This window comes from Diabrotica virgifera, chromosome 6, assembly GCF_917563875.1.
Source record: "Diabrotica virgifera virgifera chromosome 6, PGI_DIABVI_V3a".
Classification (NCBI taxonomy): Eukaryota; Metazoa; Arthropoda; class Insecta; order Coleoptera; family Chrysomelidae; genus Diabrotica; species Diabrotica virgifera.
The window spans coordinates 33336102-33353868 of NC_065448.1; the positions used below are offsets into that span (position 1 = coordinate 33336102).

Below are 17767 nucleotides of genomic sequence, written 5' to 3' on the forward strand. Positions count from 1 at the left end.
TCAAATGTTAAAAGAATTGAATGCAAAAATATATGAAAAATCGAATTCTACAAGGAAAAACCAAAAGGAAACATCTCAGTACTGCTTTGTGCTAACGCCGATGAATCGCATGGATTGACTACTTTAATAATAATTATTGTTGGTAAATCTCGTAAACCTAGTGTTGCCAAAGATATAATTATCAAAAGACATTATCTGCCCGCTTCATATTATAACTCTAATAGGGCATGGTTCACCAGAGATATTTTCAAAAATTGGTTTTTAAAGGATTTGTACCTGGAGTGAGAAAATTTTAAGAAATTAAACTAGTAATACCGTCTAAAGAGGTGAAATGTTTATCGAGTTTAGAAAAAGCTCCTGCTAATCCCCCTGAACGTGTTCTAAATTCAGAAGATCATCATCATCTTGGTGCTAAAGCCCTTAGAGGGTCTCAAGCATTCTACGCCATTCTGTTCTGTCCCTTGCTTACATTTTCCAGTTGCCGACTCCGATCTTCTCGGCATCTTCTGTTACCCCGTCCATTAGGGTGGTTCGAAAAAAACTTTTTTTCTTATTTCAGATCGCTATAGTGCGCAAAAGTTGCCATTGGTATAGACTTGAAAAAAGCGCTAATTATTATTTTTTTATTAATTTGTCTTCCGGTCGCGCAATGCCATCGAAGTTAGCAAAAATTGTGAAAAACCTTAATTTTTCAAATTTTTTTTAAACAGGCCAGATGGTTTTAATAGCGTTCCTATACCATGAATTAACTACTAAAAGTATGTAAAATCAATATAAATGCACTTATTATACATTTGTTTCATATCTTCCGGTCGCGCAACGTAATACAAAATGAGTAAAATTAGTAGTTTTTGCAAAATTTCAAAGTTTGACTGATTAGTACAATTTAATCATACGACTTTTAGATATGCTATAGTTTAATTCAATTACAATAATATATTTAAAATCCAAGCATCTTAGATACATTTTGATATTCAAGTGGAATTAGGTCGCGCAGCTTCGTCAAAAACAGCAGACTACCGAGAGGCGAGGCGAAAGTGACGAATGTCAGCGAAGCTCGCACAGCCACAAATAGAGATACATGTGGGAAGACCTCTACACTGGAGTATTTGTCTTCTCCATTACAACGAACTGCCATTCCGCCACCTTTTCCAACACTTAGATGGAAATACAACAGGCAATATAGGTTATCCGGACCGATTGGAAAGGCCCTACCTGATTGTAAAAGACTACCAGTTTTTGTTGATTTTAATCGTTGGCATCGCTGAGCGGTGCAATAATGTGGTTCTAATATAGCCGTCTCTGGAACTGTGTCCACACACTTTACTTGAAGCTATGGTCACTAGCTTAACGCATCTTTCAACTGCCTGTGTATGGCATGGCAAAGTATCTACACTCATAACAGGCTTGAAGTCATTGCTCACATATATTGTTTTACCTCTACATTAGTCAATGTTCTTAGCAGTAGAGGGAAGTCAGTGTAGTGGTGTTCCATTTGATAATATTTCGTAATACTATTTAGCTTCAAAGTTTAAGTTTGGTGGTTTAAATATTCTGATAGAGTCACTTTCAAATATTGCTTGCCTTTCCTTCATGACACGCTTAAAGCCCAGCTCTCGGATATGGTTTCTGTCATCAGTTACCATAGCCAAAAGTAAATTTTCGGGATGGGCAAAGTTAGCATTCCGTTGTAAAACGGGATCAACAACTTGAAGAAGCTCTTCTGGTAAGTACATTGAATATTCAATGATTTTGTAATCATGTATAGGCCCATCTGTGAATTTGTGGTTTATTTTTGAAAAAACATTTGAGAATGGATGTGAGAATCTTTCTCCGATTTTCAGAAGGGTTACACACTGATGTGGAAACGCAAAAATCGGTTTGCAGTAGTAAGCCATCTTGAATGTGACGTTGGGATAGGATCACGTACCCACTACAAAGTCTTCTGAACAATGTCCTGACTTGATGACTTCTGATATCTCAAGCAAGTACAATTATTGGTGCTTGCTAAGAATACGATTGTCAACTTTTGGAATCTCACAATCAATAGGATTAAAATCAATAAGTGGTAGTCTTTCACAATGCAGGCGCAGGCCTGCGGTTTTGACGAAGCTGCGCCGCCGAATTCCACTTAAATATCAAAATTTATCTTATATGCTTGGATTTTAAATATACTATTGTAAATAAATTAAACTATACCATCTCTAAAGGTCGTATGATTAAATTGTACCAAACAGTCAAACTTTGAAATTTTGCAAAAACTACTAATTTTACTCATTTTGTATTATGTTGCGCTACCGGAAGATATGAAACAAATGTAAATTTGGACGAGGTATATATCTTTATAAAAAAATTTTTATTAAAGTAAGTTTACTCTTTCTACATAACGATTTTGTTTTAGTGAATTGCTGATATACAAAGTGCTATTAACAAAAGAAGGAAAATTTGAGGAAGTTGGATTTGCCTCTCCATCCTTTTATTGTTGTGTAGAAGCCAGTGGTTTAAGAGTGGAGAAAATATTTGTATGTAATAATAACGTTTTATATCTTGTTTTATTAATAAATAATCATTTTACCTTAACACAATGATTTATTTCGCCGTATGAAATATCACTTTATTTTCAAGAAATATTAACTTAACTCTAAATATACGTTTATCTCTGCGAAATATATTTCTTAACATTAAATAAATTAATTATTAATAGTAAAATAATAATATTCCTTACTAAGAAATATTATTGCTCAAAAAGAATAGTTTTCTAATGTGTAGAAAATATATTTTTATGACTAATAAAATTAATTAACATCAAGTGTAATTTCTTTCTGATAAATGGGTTTGAAATTTGCCAGAAAGTGATAGTTCAATCATGTTTAAGATATATTTCTTTGGCTATAGTAGAATTTATTTGAAATATTTTAGAAAATTATATCTTACATACAAAGATATATTTCTTAGGCAATATGCCAAGTCGATCTTTCTTAAATATTAATAAAGTTTCTTTATGACAAGAATTTTTTCTCTCGGTGTACCAGACTGAAAACAATGGGAACCTTCTCTGGTAACACCTCCGAGGCTTCTACAATTTGCAACCCATAACGGAGGCTGAGACTAAGGAAGATGAGGGAATTTTACAATTTATAATTTACGTCCCATTTGCTCAGCGCGGTAAAGTTCCAACGAGAATGGTTCCCTTCGTACTCCAATCGGAGTAAACATGTAAATCACAAATCAATATCCATTTTCAATTTCGTTGCAACGCGAAACTATAGCCGCATCATTATTCCAGTTCAATCAACACCTCTACCGGTTTCGAAACTTATTAGTCTCTCATCAGGAGGCACATATGCTGCTCTCTCTGATCCAACTAGGACAAACCCCGGCGTGCAGTCACGGATTGCAACGAACGAAATGGCAGGGATGCCCTAGCGGCAACTGCTATCAAAAACCTAAGGTTTCAATCTAATAGCACATAAAACAACATCCAAAAATGTTATTCTACATCCTACCAGACTAAAAACAATGGGAACCTTCTCTGGTAACACCTCCGAGGCTTCTACGATTTGCAAGCAGCATCCGTTATGGCTTGCAAATGGCATGCCCGGCATGCCAGGTTATTGAGGAGATCTTTGCAGTTTCTCACCAGTTTTGATTTGGTGAGAGGGTTCTTTACAGCCAGAATAGCCGATTGGCTATCTGTGTAAATGTTGATTCTCTTAGCTTTAGGGTCTTCATCAATGATTTCATCAATGCAGGCCACCAAAGCAAAAACTTCAGCCTGGAACACCGTTGTATGTTGACCTAGGTTGTAAGATTTATTATAGTTACATGTTTGCCCAAAGACTCCTGATACAGTACTATGGTCAGTTTTAGATCCATCAGTGAACCATATTAAGTCCCCATTAATATTTGGGACTTTTTGTTCTCTAGATGGTATAATTGTGTTAATCTTCTCAGTGGAGATTAGTTTTGGTGTCATCATATCTGAGTTCATCATAAAGATGAATTCCTCAAGTATAGTCCCAGTAATGTTTGTGTGGCTATTCTATACATAATTTGGCCTCCAAGTATTGTTTGCTTTGGGTCTCAGGATGGTCATAAAGGCTACCGCCGAAATATATAATTCCAGCGGAGGAAGACCTGTGATAGCCTCTAATGAAGCCATTCCTGTACTATTCAAGGCTTCTGTTATATTTAGAAGCGCTTACCTTTGTAGGGTGGTGAGAGTGGTCGCACAAGATTACAAAGCCGTTTTTCTCCACCAGAGTACTGACCCATAAGTGACTGTCGGTCGTATCACTGATGTGTACAACCAAAATATCACCTTTGGTTTCAATCCCCAGAATTTACCTACAACTCGTCTGCAGTTCCAGAAGAATCGCTTAGCCCTATTGGTTATATTGGTAATATGAGTATTCCAATTGAGTTTCGAATCCAGGGTTACCCCTAGATACTTAACCTCATTGGTCAATACGCTTAAGAATGCATCTAATTTTTTTATATTGGAGCCACATGTATTTTTCAAGCTCTGTCTGGCCTTTACAAACATCTGCATCCAAAGTTGAACGTATGCCTTCCCTAATTTCTTCCAGTTCTGTTGGTCTCGGGCTTCCAGCAACCAATTCCTAGCAACCCTTTTGAGATCATCTGTCCATCGTGTAGGTGGTCTACTTTTACTTCTTCGGTGTGCTTGTCGTCTCCACACCTTCCATGCATCGTGTAGGTGGTCCACCTCTAGTTCTTATGTCTGCTCGTGGTCTCCACACTGTAATTTTTGATCTCACTTTCCTTCCTTCATTCTGGCTACATGACCCGTTCAATTCCACTTTAGCCTATTCGCTCTACGACAGCTGTGACGCCTGTCCTTCTTTTGATTTCCTCGTTTCTAACCTTGTCTAGGGTTTTGTCCCAATCTCAGAAAGAATGATGCTACTACAAATAAGGACATCACACACGAAACTAAATTTGATCCAAGTATATGCGCTAACGACCGAGGCAACAGAAGATGAAGTAGAAACATTCTACCAACAAATTGAAGATGCATTGAAAATGACAAAGGGCAGTGAAATCACGGTAGTTATGGGCGATTTTAATGCAAAAGTCGGCACGGGAAGTGCTGGAACAATAATGGGAGATCAAGGACTAGGGGACGTAACGATAGAGGAGATCGTCTAATACAATTCTGCCAAGAACAAAATCTAATAATCACAAACACGTTCTTTAAATTACCTTTGAGACGGTTATATACATGGCGCTCAACAGCAGATAAACAGGAAAAAGTGGTAAGAAACCAAGTCGATTATATACTGATTAAAGAGAGATATCGTAACACCATCAAACCATCAATCATCAAAAAGTTAAAATATATCCAGAAGCAGATATCACATCAGACCATCATAACCCACTAATCGCTAATGTCACGCTGAAGCTTAAACGTATTAGAAAACCCCAAAGAACTCCAAATATAGATGTTAGAAAACTGAAAGAAATTGATATAAAAAACAAACTTCAACATAAAATATACGAAAACTTTGATAAATTAGATACTGATACCTACGAGATAAACCAACAATGGGAAACACTAAAAAGCTGCCTCCTTGTTCCATGCAAAAAGATATTAAAAGAACCGATAAAAAAGAGAGACAACTTGATGACCGACGAGATACTCGGCATGATGGACCAACGAAGACAAGCCAAGAACAAAGACAGTCACAATTACAAAATAATTAACAATGAAGTCAGAAAAAAGATAAGAGAGACAAAACAAACTTACTATGAGGAAAAATGTAAAGAGATAGAAGATCTTCAGAACAAATACGATCTATTCAACCTGCATAAAAAGGTTAAAGAAATGGCAGGGCTGCAAAAAAGAAACCACAATACAACTCTTTTAAACAAAAATGAAAATACTATTATAACGACTGACGAAAAGCTTAAACGAAGGAAAGAATATATGGAAGAGTTTTTCGACGACGAAAGACATATCTTTCGAAAACAGAGAAACAAGTGTAGAAATTACAAAGGAAGAAATATTGTATGCACTAAAGAACACCAGCAACGGAAAAAGCCCGGGGCCAGATCAACTGCCTATTCATATGCTTAAAATACTAGAAAATGAGTACATAGATGTCCTCTTGAAGCTATTTAATGATATTTATCAGTCGGGTGACATACGCAATGAATGGTTGACCTCAACATTTATTTGTCTCCCAAAAAAGAAAAATGCTAGAGAATGCACCAACCACCGCACCATAAACCTGACGTCTCACACACTTAAAATAATTTTAAAGATCGTTCATAAACGCATATACCAAACACTTGATATGGATATTGAAGAAACCCCATTTGGATTCCGTAGAGGCGTAGGTACCCGTGAAGCTCTCTTTGCATTCAACGTACTAATCCAGAGATGTTTGGATGTGAACCAGGATATGTACGTCTGTTTCATAGATTACAACAAGGCTTTCGATAAAGTCCACCACAAACAGCTAATGGACGTCCTCAAAGCAAAACAATTACAATACAATGACCTTCGAATTATACAAAATCTATATTATAAACAGCAAGCACACATACGCATTAATGAACACACATTGTTGAAACAAGTTGAAAACTACAACTATCTTGGCACAATAATTAATCACACAAACGAGTACTCCAAAGAAATCAAAGTCCGAATAGAGAAAGCAAGAACAACCTGCAATCAAATGAGAAAGGTACTTTGTGCAAGAGAACTGAAATTAGACTTGAGAGTTAGGTTGGCAAGGTGTTATATTCTCTCGACCCTGCTTTACGGGATAGAAGCATGGATACTTAACGCGTCGACTACTAAAAAGTTGGAAGCATTTGAACTGTGGTTGTATAGAAGAATTCTGAAGATATCATGGACCGAACATATAACAAACAACGAAGTCATGAGAAGAGTCAACAAAAGACTGGAAATATTGGAAACCATCAAGACACGAAAGCTGCAATACCTGGGACATATTATTTTTAATGAGAGATACAACATACTTCAATTGATTATACAGGGGAAAATCCAGGGCAAGAGAAGTGTAGGAAGGAAAAGAAGCTCATGGTTGCGTAACTTGAGGAAATGGTACGGATGCACATCAACCGAACTATTCAGAGCAGCAGTATCTAAGATTATAATAGCCATGATTATTGCCAACCTCCGTCGCGGAGATGGCACGCGAAGAAGAAGAAGCCTTGTCTCCGAGAGTCAGTCCAAATAGTGACCGTTAAAGTCTTGTTTGGGCCTCTCTTAGTTTGGTTGCTGTGGTCTGGATTAACGATAGTGTTTCAGCGCCCTAATAGTCTGGGCTGATTATCGGAGAATAGGCCATTTTTGGGAAAAGTTATTTACCAGCAATTTTATTGCTGGAATCGAATCTTGTGATTGTATATAATAATAATATAGGTATGCAAAGTCCGCAGATAGTGTGCTACTTTTTTTATAAAAAAATGGCGCACGAAAATCGTGTTTTTTCAATTTTTGCTCTATAACTGCAAAGATTTTAACTTTACACCAAAAACACAAATAAAAATGCAGCGCAATTAAATTCTGCATAGAGATGGGTTTTTTCCGATTTACTTAGACGAAAACTTTCCCCGGAAAAAGCGGGTTTTTCCAACAAAATCTTTAATTTTCAACTAAACTTTTAGATTAACTAGGTTAACTAATAATTAAATAACTTGGTAACGTAAAAGCCCTATTCATATAGATTATATTTCCAACAGCCGATGGAAATTGAATAAACAGTTTAGCAACAATTGAATTGTTAATTAAAAATTTACGGTCGCTATAATAACCACAATAATTATGATGCATAAGAATAACTATGATTTTTTCACAAAAAGAAACTATACCTATCTAGTGTACTTTACAGAATTGAAATTGGACTATTAAGGCGGCCTCAGGAATATTTTAAAATTATAAAGAATTTTTTGGCTTATAAACAAATAGAATATCTCGGGAAATATTAAACTAAATTAAATTATAAAAACGGTATTCGAAAAACAGCGGCAGGACGCTTCATTTAAAAGAAAATCCGCTTAATTATGATGAGCAGTTCCTGAGATACAACCGGTCAAAGTTGACCAGAATTTACGGCAAAGATATAAACACTAGGATCATAATTTTTAAACCATCACCTTTTTATTTTTGTCCTCTTTCTCCACACCAATTTTCATATCCTTAAAATACTTGTAACATAAATTATTATAATAAAAACTATCGATAATACGTGTGAAAATTGCCAAAAATAGCAACATTCCAATCAAAAATTAGGTTGGAGAAAATGTAACCATCAAAGTTCAAAATCGGTAGGTATACGTTAAAAAATGCATTTTCTCGGCTTCCCATGGAGCAATTTCCTTCATTCTTTTTTTGTTCCCAAGTAACTCGAGTAGAGCCATCGAACTAACGCATTATTAAATGTCAAACTTGCTTTTGTTTTGTTATAATAAATTAATTTATTTATTATAACACAAAATTTTAATTTGTTTAAATAAAAATTGTTTAAATAATTATACAGCTTTCAAATGAGAATATTTATGTTTTTACCTTTAAAAGGTACACTTGTAGTAAGTTTATCTAAAAAAAAAGCCTACAACTGGAAAAAATATGTAGTTTTCTGTTCTTATAAATAAATTAATTTATTATAACAAAACAAAAGCAAGTTTGACATTTAATAATACGTTAGTTCGATGGCTCTACTCGAGTTATTAGGGAACAAAAAAAGAATGAAGGAAATTGATCCATGGGAAGCCGAGAAAATGCATTTTTTTAACGTATACCGATTTTGAACTTTGAGGGTTACATTTTCTCCAACCTAATTTTTGATTGGAATTTTGCTATTTTTGGCAATTTTCACACGTATTATCGATAGTTTTTAGTATAATAATATATGTCATGAGTATTTTAAAGATATTAAAATTGGTGTGGAGAACGAGGACAAAAATAAAAAGGTGATGGTTTGAAAATTATGATTCTATTGTTTATATCTTTGCCGTAAATTCCGGTCAACTTTGACCGGTTGTATCTCAGCAACCACTCGTCAACTCGTCATAATTAAACGTTTTTTCTTTTGAAAGAAGCGTCATACCGCTGTTTTTCGAATGCCGTTTTCACAATTTAATTTAGTTTAATATTTTTCGAGATATTCTATTTGTTTATAAGCCAAAAAATTGTTTATAATTTTAAAATATTCCTGAGGCCGCTTAAATAGTCCAATTTTAATTCTGTAAAATACATTAGATAGGCATAGTATCTTTTTATGAAAAAATCATAGTTATTCTTATGCATCATAATTATTGTCGTTATTATAGCGACCGTAAATTTTTAATTAACAATTCAATTGTTGCTAAACTGTTCATTCAATTTCCATCGGCTTCTGGAATTATAACCTACATAAAAAGAGCTTTTACATTACCAAGATATTTAATTATTGATTAACAATTACTTATCTAAAATTTTAGTTGAAAATTAAAGATTTTGTTGGAAAAACCTGCTTTTTCCGGGGAAAGTTTTCGTCGAAGTTAATCGGAATAAACACGTCTCTATGCAGAATTTAATTGCGGTAAATTTTTATTTGGGTGTTTTTGGTGTAAAGTTAAAATCTTTGGAGTTATAGAGCAAAAATTGAAAAAAACAGGATTTTCGGGCGCCATTTTGTTTATAAAAAAGTAGCACACTATCTGCGGACTTTGCATACCTATATTATTTATACATACAATAATAAGATTCGATTTCAGCAATAAAATTGCTGGTAAATAACTTTTCCTTGTATTTTGCTAATTAACCCAGAGTATAAGTCATGACTGTAAACACACATTGGTCGAAAATAATAATATAAGAAACTAAAAATATACTTTTTATTATACATAAATATAAACAAAATATTGACCTCGTCATCTATTAACAATAATTCGTCTTACTGTTGGTTGAAAATCTTGTGCTAGATGATCCATTGCTTTCTTTGGTAAAATGGGTACAAAAACTTGTGGCTTGGTTTTGTCTTGGGTTATTTTCGTAGACATATAACTCTTTTTCGATGGAGGATAGCTAAGACTGTGTTTAGGTCTATCCATACGCTCTTCAATACGCTTACGAATGCATCTAATTTTTTTAATGTTGGAACCACATGCATTTTTCAAGCTCTGTAATGTGTTTCTCAATTTTTGTGCTTCCTCTATTGAGTTTTCCATGTCTTTTAACAGTTCTCTTTCTTTCAAAAGACCAGAATCCTCTTGCATCTTGATTAAGAGAGAGCGATATAGATCTCTTTCTTTTTTGGTGTTGTTAAGGGACCTTCGCATGTCAGTCAAAAATTCAACATTTTTTTGGTCTGTTTCTTTCAAGTATTCAATATCGCTGTCCAAAGCTGCAATTTTTTCACGAAGATGGGCCAAGATTTGAATATTTTCATTACACCGTATTCTCAGCGTAGTTAGCTCGACGTCTTTTTCTTCAATTTTGTCTGAAAACATTTTGTTTTCTTCTTTTAGTTTTTCGTAATAATTTAAATGATGGTCTGCATCCACTCTATCCAAAACTTGTATGGCCGATTCTTTTTCCTTAACCATAGATTTTATTTGCAGAGATTTTAACCGCATAGCTGAAACTTCCATTAGACCAATTTTTTGTCTGTTTAATTGTTGATTAATCAGCTTGTCAGAAATTTCTGTTCCTGTTTTTGAATATATTAATCCTGTACCTATATCACGTTCCCTATTTTGTAGATTTGTAAACCCTATCTGGAGCTGTTCTTTCATTTTTTCTTTAGTGTTCTTCAGTGCTTCAATTTGTGAGTTTATTAAATTTGTCTTATTACTTTTGTTCTCTAATACGTCAGAGTACTCATCTAAAGGTTTATTGTAATTATAGACGTTATCAACGTGTTGATCAGTTTCTTGAAGAGCATAATCCATATGTTTTTTGCGGTAGTACATTGCGACTCTTCTTTGAAGTAAAGTATTAATGATTCTGTTGTTGTTGTTGGTGATCTGTCGTAACATTTCAGCATGCTTTTCATATAAAAAAGTCGCAGTATAGAAGTATCTTCTAGTTCTAGTTCCTCTCCTATTTCTTCTTCCAGACTTTCTTCGTAAGATCATAGATCCTCATCTTCATCAAGCATTTTGGCAATTGAACCACCAAGTCTAACATTAAAATCTCTTACATCCACACTAAATCTAGAAACACATCATCAACATCCTCTACAGGTGTCTTGGTGTATTCAAGGAGTCCAAGCTTGTATATGGATATTGCAGACAAAAAAATAGCTTGAGAATGCTTGAGCTATAACATCCGTGACGCTGGTCCTGACTTCCTCGTTTCTAACCCTGTCTCTGAGAGTCAGTCCACGTAGTGACCGTTCCATTCTTCTTTGGACTTTTTTAAGTTTGGTTAATCTGGCCTGGATTAACGATAGTGTTTCTGAGCGGTAAGTCATGACTGGAAGCATCAATTGGCCGAAAATAATAATATTAGGAATTAAAAATATACTTTTTATTATACATAAATATAAACAAAATATTGACCTCGTCATCTATTAACAATAATTCGTCTTACTGTTGGTTGAAAATCTTGTGCTAGATGATCCATTGCTTTCTTTGGTAAAATGGGTACAAAAACTTGTGGGTTGGTTTTGTCTTGGGTTATTTTCGTAGACATATAACTCTTTTTCGATGGAGGATAGCTAACACTGTGTTTAGGTCTATCCATACGCTCTTCAATACGCTTACGAATGCATCTAATTTTTTTAATGTTGGAACCACATGCATTTTTCAAGCTCTGTAATGTGTTTCTCAATTTTTGTGCTTCCTCTATTGAGTTTTCCATGTCTTTTAACAGTTCTCTTTCTTTCAAAAGACCAGAATCCTCTTGCATCTTGACTAAGAGAGAGCGATATAGATCTCTTTCTTTTTTGGTGTTGTTAAGGGACCTTCGCATGTCAGTCAAAAATTCAACATTTTTTTGGTCTGTTTCTTTCAAGTATTCAATATCGCTGTCCAAAGCTGCAATTTTTTCACGAAGATGGGCCAAGATTTGAATATTTTCATTACACCGTATTCTCAGCGTAGTTAGCTCGACGTCTTTTTCTTCAATTTTGTCTGAAAACATTTTGTTTTCTTCTTTTAGTTTTTCGTAATAATTTAAATGATGGTCTGCATCCACTCTATCCAAAACTTGTATGGCCGATTCTTTTTCCTTAACCATAGATTTTATTTGCAGAGATTTTAACCGCATAGCTGAAACTTCCATTAGACCAATTTTTTGTCTGTTTAATTGTTGATTAATCAGCTTGTCAGAAATTTCGGTTCCTGTTTTTGAATATATTAATCCTGTACCTATATCACGTTCCCTATTTTGTAGATTTGTAAACCCTATCTGGAGCTGTTCTTTCATTTTTTCTTTAGTGTTCTTCAGTGCTTCAATTTGTGAGTTTATTAAATTTGTCTTATTACTTTTGTTCTCTAATACGTCAGAGTACTCATCTAAACGTTTATTGTAGCTATAGACGTTATCAACGTGTTGATCAGTTTCTTGAAGAGCATAATCCATATGTTTTTTGCGGTAGTACATGGCAACTCTTCTTTGGAGTAAAGTATTGATGATTCTGTTATTGGTGATCTGTCGTAACATTTCAGCATGCTTTTCATATAAAAACGGTCGCAGTATAGAAGTATCTTCTAGTTCCAGTTCCTCTTCTATTTCTTCATCCAGACTTTCTTCGGAAGACCACAGATCCTCATACTCATCAAGCATTGTAGCAATTGAACCACCAAGTCTAATGTTAAAATCTCGTACATCCACACTAAATCTAGAAAACGTATCATCAACATCCTGTACAGGTGTCTTGGTGTATTCAAGGAGTCCATGCTTGTATATGGATACCGCAGACAAAATACTAGTTTGGGAATTTCTTTTACGTAAATAAGTCAATCCTCTTAAATCTACTTTTGTCGATTTGCGTTTATTTTCTTTTTTTTCTTTTTCTTCTTTCTTTGCCTCTAATTTTTCTTCCATTTGAGGTTTTTTTTCACCTTCACCTTCAGCTTCTTCGACAGTAATTTTTTCTTCGACATCGATCGGACCTTCTTCAGCTTTATTTTTCTGAGGCTCCGTTAGCCCAAATATTTTTCCTAAGACAAATTCTTCCCGTTCTTCGCCTTCTGTTATGGTAATTAATGCTGGACTTTCTACAGCAAAAAAGTCGCCTTCCGGTAAAACATCGTCGTCTTCAGTAATAAACTTAGAATACTCTTCCTCTCCCACTAGCTCATCACTGGCTTTTGACAGCCGCTCTTCCGGTTCAATATCAGACGCTACTGCTTCTTTTTCTTCTTCATCGTCAGATATTGGCTGTGTTTGCGGTGGTTCATCATCAGAATCTGATCCTTCTTTTGTTTCTTCAATAACAGGAAGAGTCTGAATTTGTTCTGGTTGAGTATCAGATTCTAATATTTCATGATCTTCTGGTTCTCTTTTCTCTTCGCTCGGCATTTCTTCGCCATTTGTATTATTTTGTATATCTTTAACTTCATTTACTTCTTCAGCACTCATCTTACAGATAAAAATAATAGCACAAAAAGTGACAGTAGAAAAATTATTATCATAAAGTGTCAAAGTTTGAATGTTTATTTACAATAAGTCACTTTTGGCAGTGTCGTCGTTCTGTATTTGTAACTTAAACAAATTGCCTACTTTATTTATTAAGTAGTGGGTTAGATAGCTTAGCGGGGTAGGTGGCTAACTTGAAATTGCTTCACTGTCGAAATGCTTTAGCCAACGATGGATTGGGACCTGGCCCAGGCAAGAAAATTTAAAAGGTTAACGCAGTAGTTTAAAATTTAAATGACTGGAATATGATGATATATCGGATAATAAATGAAGAATGTACCAACAACCAAGAGATACCTAAATCCACCTTCAACCAGGTGGACCTTCGAGGACCTAGACAAAGATATGTGCAGAAAATTGATAGTATTTAAGATGTGACTATATCAGAGAATATTTCTAAAGGTGATTCATGGAAGATTATACAGAAAGCTAGAATATGATATGGATGATACCCAATTTGGGTTCCGCAAAGGACTTGGAACAAGAGAGGCATTGTTCGCGTTTAATGTCCTCTCTCAAAGATGCTTAGATATGAACCTGGATATTTATTCCTGTTTCATCGACTTCGAAAAAGCGTTCGACAGGGTCCGACATGAAAAACTAATAGAATTATTGAAAAACAGAGATATAGACAGACGAGATTTACGAATTATCATCAATCTGTATTGGAATCAAAAGGCCAATATAAAGATAGAAGAACAGGAGTCCGAGAATATTGATATAAAGAGAGGAGTAAGACAGGGTTGTGTTCTGTCGCCGCTACTGTTTAACCTGTACAGTGAAGCCATATTTCAGGAAGCGATAGCGGAGTTAAGTGATGGAATCTCTATAAACGGAACAATAGTAAATAACATAAGATTCGCTGATGACACCGTTATAATGGCAGATACCCTGGAATCACTACAAGAATTGCTAAATAGAATTAACGATTATTGCATTCGATACGGACTAAAAATAAACAAGAAAAAAACTAAATTTATGATTGTCTCAAAAACAGAACATGGAAATGAAAGGTTAATGATAGAGCAAACCCAAATAGAAAAAGTTAAGACATACAAATATCTGGGAACCTGGGTTGATGACAAAAATGACCAAAGCAAAGAAATTAAAGTCCGAATTGAAACTGCAAGGCAAGCATTTATAAAAATGAAGACACTGCTTACAAACAAAGACCTTCAGTTGCCTCTCAGATTGAGGGCTCTAAGATGCTACATATTTTCTATATTGCTATACGGAATGGAAGCTTGGACATTGAAGAGACAACACATAAGAAGAATAGAAGCGTTCGAAATGTGGTGTTACAGAAGAATATTGAAAATTCAGTGGGTTCAAAGGATTACCAATGTTGAAGTGCTACGACGTTTAAATAAGGAGTTAGAAATTATGAAAAGTATAAAAACTAGAAAACTGGAATATTTGGGTCACATTACCAGAGGAGAAAAATATGAGTTGCTGAGAATTATTATGCAAGGAAGGATCCAAGGAAGAAGAGGCATAGGAAGAAGACGCATCTCCTGGCTGAGGAACCTTAGAGAATGGTTTAACTGTAGTTCATTACAACTATTCAGAGCAGCAGCCAACAAAGTGACCATAGCCATTATGATATCCAACCTCCGATAGGAGAGGGAACTTTAAGAAGAAGAATATCAGAGAATGGACACAGAGGAAAACGAACACGGAAGTACTGCGAGAAATGGGTAAAGCGAGAGTGTCATGGTTAAAGAATTTAAGGGACTGGTTTAGATGCAGTTCTATAGAACTCTTTAGAGCAGCGGTGGATAGAGTAAAGATAGTGATGATGATATCCAACCTCCGATTAGGAGACGGCACTTGAAGAAGAAGATATCAGAGAATACTTGAAATCCTATGGACTGACGGGGTCACAATTAAGTCCTCAGAAAAATGATGAACCGAGCGGTACTGACGCGCTACTGCAGATAAGATAAAGATTGCCAGGATGATCGCCATTCTGATATATAAGATCAATCTCTGATATATAAGATTTCAATAATTCTGTGTACTGTCTTGGCAAAATTCTTCTTAACTTAAATACAAATCAAGCAGGATTTTGCCAAGACAATACACAGAATTATCGGAATCTTATATATCAGAGAGAGTTTTTAGGGTTAAGCAAGAAGAAGCCTACTCGGAACTAAAGGAAATCAATGCAGGTGTACCATAAGGTAGTGTGATAGGACCGATCCTTTACCTATTATACACTAGTGACATCCCTGAAGTAGATCATAAAACAATAGCTACCTTTGCTGATGACACTGCCGTCTTAGCCGTAGGTGAAGACCATGAAGAAGCAGCAAGAAAACTACAAATCTCTGTTAACAGACTTAACAAGTGGACTAAACGCTGGCGTATTAAATTAAACGAAATGAAGTTAGTGCATATACATTTTACAAACCAGAAAAAACAATACATTCCTCTTAATGTAAATAATACTCAGATACCATACACCTATACCGCAAAATATTTGGGTATTACACTTAGTGATGTTGATTATAGTTACTTTCGAGTATTCGTTACAAATCGTTACTTTTGTATAAAGTAATCATTTACAGTATTCGTTACTTTGATTACTATGATTACTTTTGTTACTTTTATATTTGAGTACCGGTAATCATATCGAGAATCGTATTTCTCAGTAGGTAGGTATTTTGTATAGGTATTCCGATATAACAAAGACCTTCACCGATCTCTTTAAGGGATAAAAATGATTTGATTACTATGATTACTTTTGTATTTGAGTACCGGTAATCATATCGAGAATCGTATTTCTCAGTAGGTCCTCACACTCTTAAAACGCTTCATACCGATAACGATATTCGATAACACTCGTAAAATACCGGTCCCGTCCGTTACTCGCTGAGATACGATTGGTAGAAAGTAATCAAGTGTACTGGTACTGGTGAAAGTAATCAATTAATCAGATTAATCAAAGTAATCTAAGTAGATATAATAGTCGTTACTCGCTCTGATACGATTGGTACGAAGTAATCAGAGTAATCAAAGTAATCAAAGTAGATACAATAGTCGTTACTCGCTCTGATACGATTGGTACGAAGTCATCAGAGTAATCAAAGTAACGATTTGCCTCTCTGTACAGTAATCGTTACTTTCGGTATTCGTAAGTAACGAGTACTTTGTAACGAATAGATACTTTTTCAACATCTCTAAAAAAGAAACGAGAACAGCTTAACATGAAATATAAAAAAATTCATTATTGGCTATTGGGAAGACAATCCACTCTCTCGATCTACAATAAAATACTTTTGTATAAACAGATTATAAAACCTATATGGACATATGGCATCCAGCTATGGGGCTGCGCTATAGTAATACTAATTTAAACATCATTCAACGATTCCAAAACAAAGTGCTAAGGAGCATTATCAACGCTCCATGGTACTATAGGAACAGTGACCTTCATAGGGACCTAGACATGGATACTGTTAACAAGATCATAGAAAAATTTGCCAAGAGTCACGAACAACGACTTCTTCAACACGTCAATGTTAAAGCCATCCAGCTCCTCGACAACACGGATCTAGCTTGAAGACTCAAGAGGAAGACACCCTTCGAGTTAGTTAAGTGAAAAATAGTGCACGGTGCAAGTGATGATACAAGTTAACATTTGTGCAATATATTAACAGAACCTAAGGGGTACTATTGAGTTTGTCCTTAGTCTTAAGTTTTTAGTAGTAATTTAGGTTAGAAATAAGTTGCTCATTGATCAAATTATTTGATCAGATTGTAATGTTCTTAAGCATCTTATTGGTGTTTAATAAATAAAAAAAATGATGATCGCCAACATTCGTCACAAATAGACACATCACGAAGAAGAATCTGATAGAACTATATGTGAGCAGTACCGCAAGAAATGAGGGCTTAAATCACGGTGGTACTCTTGATTGAAAACTCAGACAAGATTTTAAAATTAATGCGGGACTCACAGAGAATAGCGAAATAAGAGGACAGTACCTACCTATCTCCGGCAATGTATTGTTTGAAAGACTTAAACATTTTACAAAGGACATTGTAGGTCAATACCAATGCGGATTTACTGCTGGAAAGTCACCTATACATCAAATTCAAGCATATAGGCAGATTCTAGAAAAGTTACTAGAATATAAC

General features: G+C 34.9%; 2 protein-coding genes across 2 annotated transcripts; both read right to left on the reverse strand.

Moving 5' to 3' along the window:
* Positions 1-9896: 9896 nt before the first annotated feature.
* On the reverse strand, positions 9897-11115 carry LOC126886046 (coiled-coil domain-containing protein 96-like). The gene has a single exon (XM_050652886.1). It carries the CDS (start codon positions 11113-11115, stop codon positions 9910-9912), a length of 1206 nt encoding a protein of 401 aa, XP_050508843.1. The 3' UTR covers positions 9897-9909.
* A 379-nt stretch (positions 11116-11494) lies between these two features.
* Positions 11495-13618, reverse strand: LOC114335325 (coiled-coil domain-containing protein 96-like). The gene has a single exon (XM_028285549.2). The coding sequence runs from the start codon at positions 13565-13567 to the stop codon at positions 11546-11548; it is 2022 nt and encodes a 673-aa protein (XP_028141350.2). The 5' UTR covers positions 13568-13618; the 3' UTR covers positions 11495-11545.
* Between the last annotated feature and the right edge of the window lie 4149 nt (positions 13619-17767).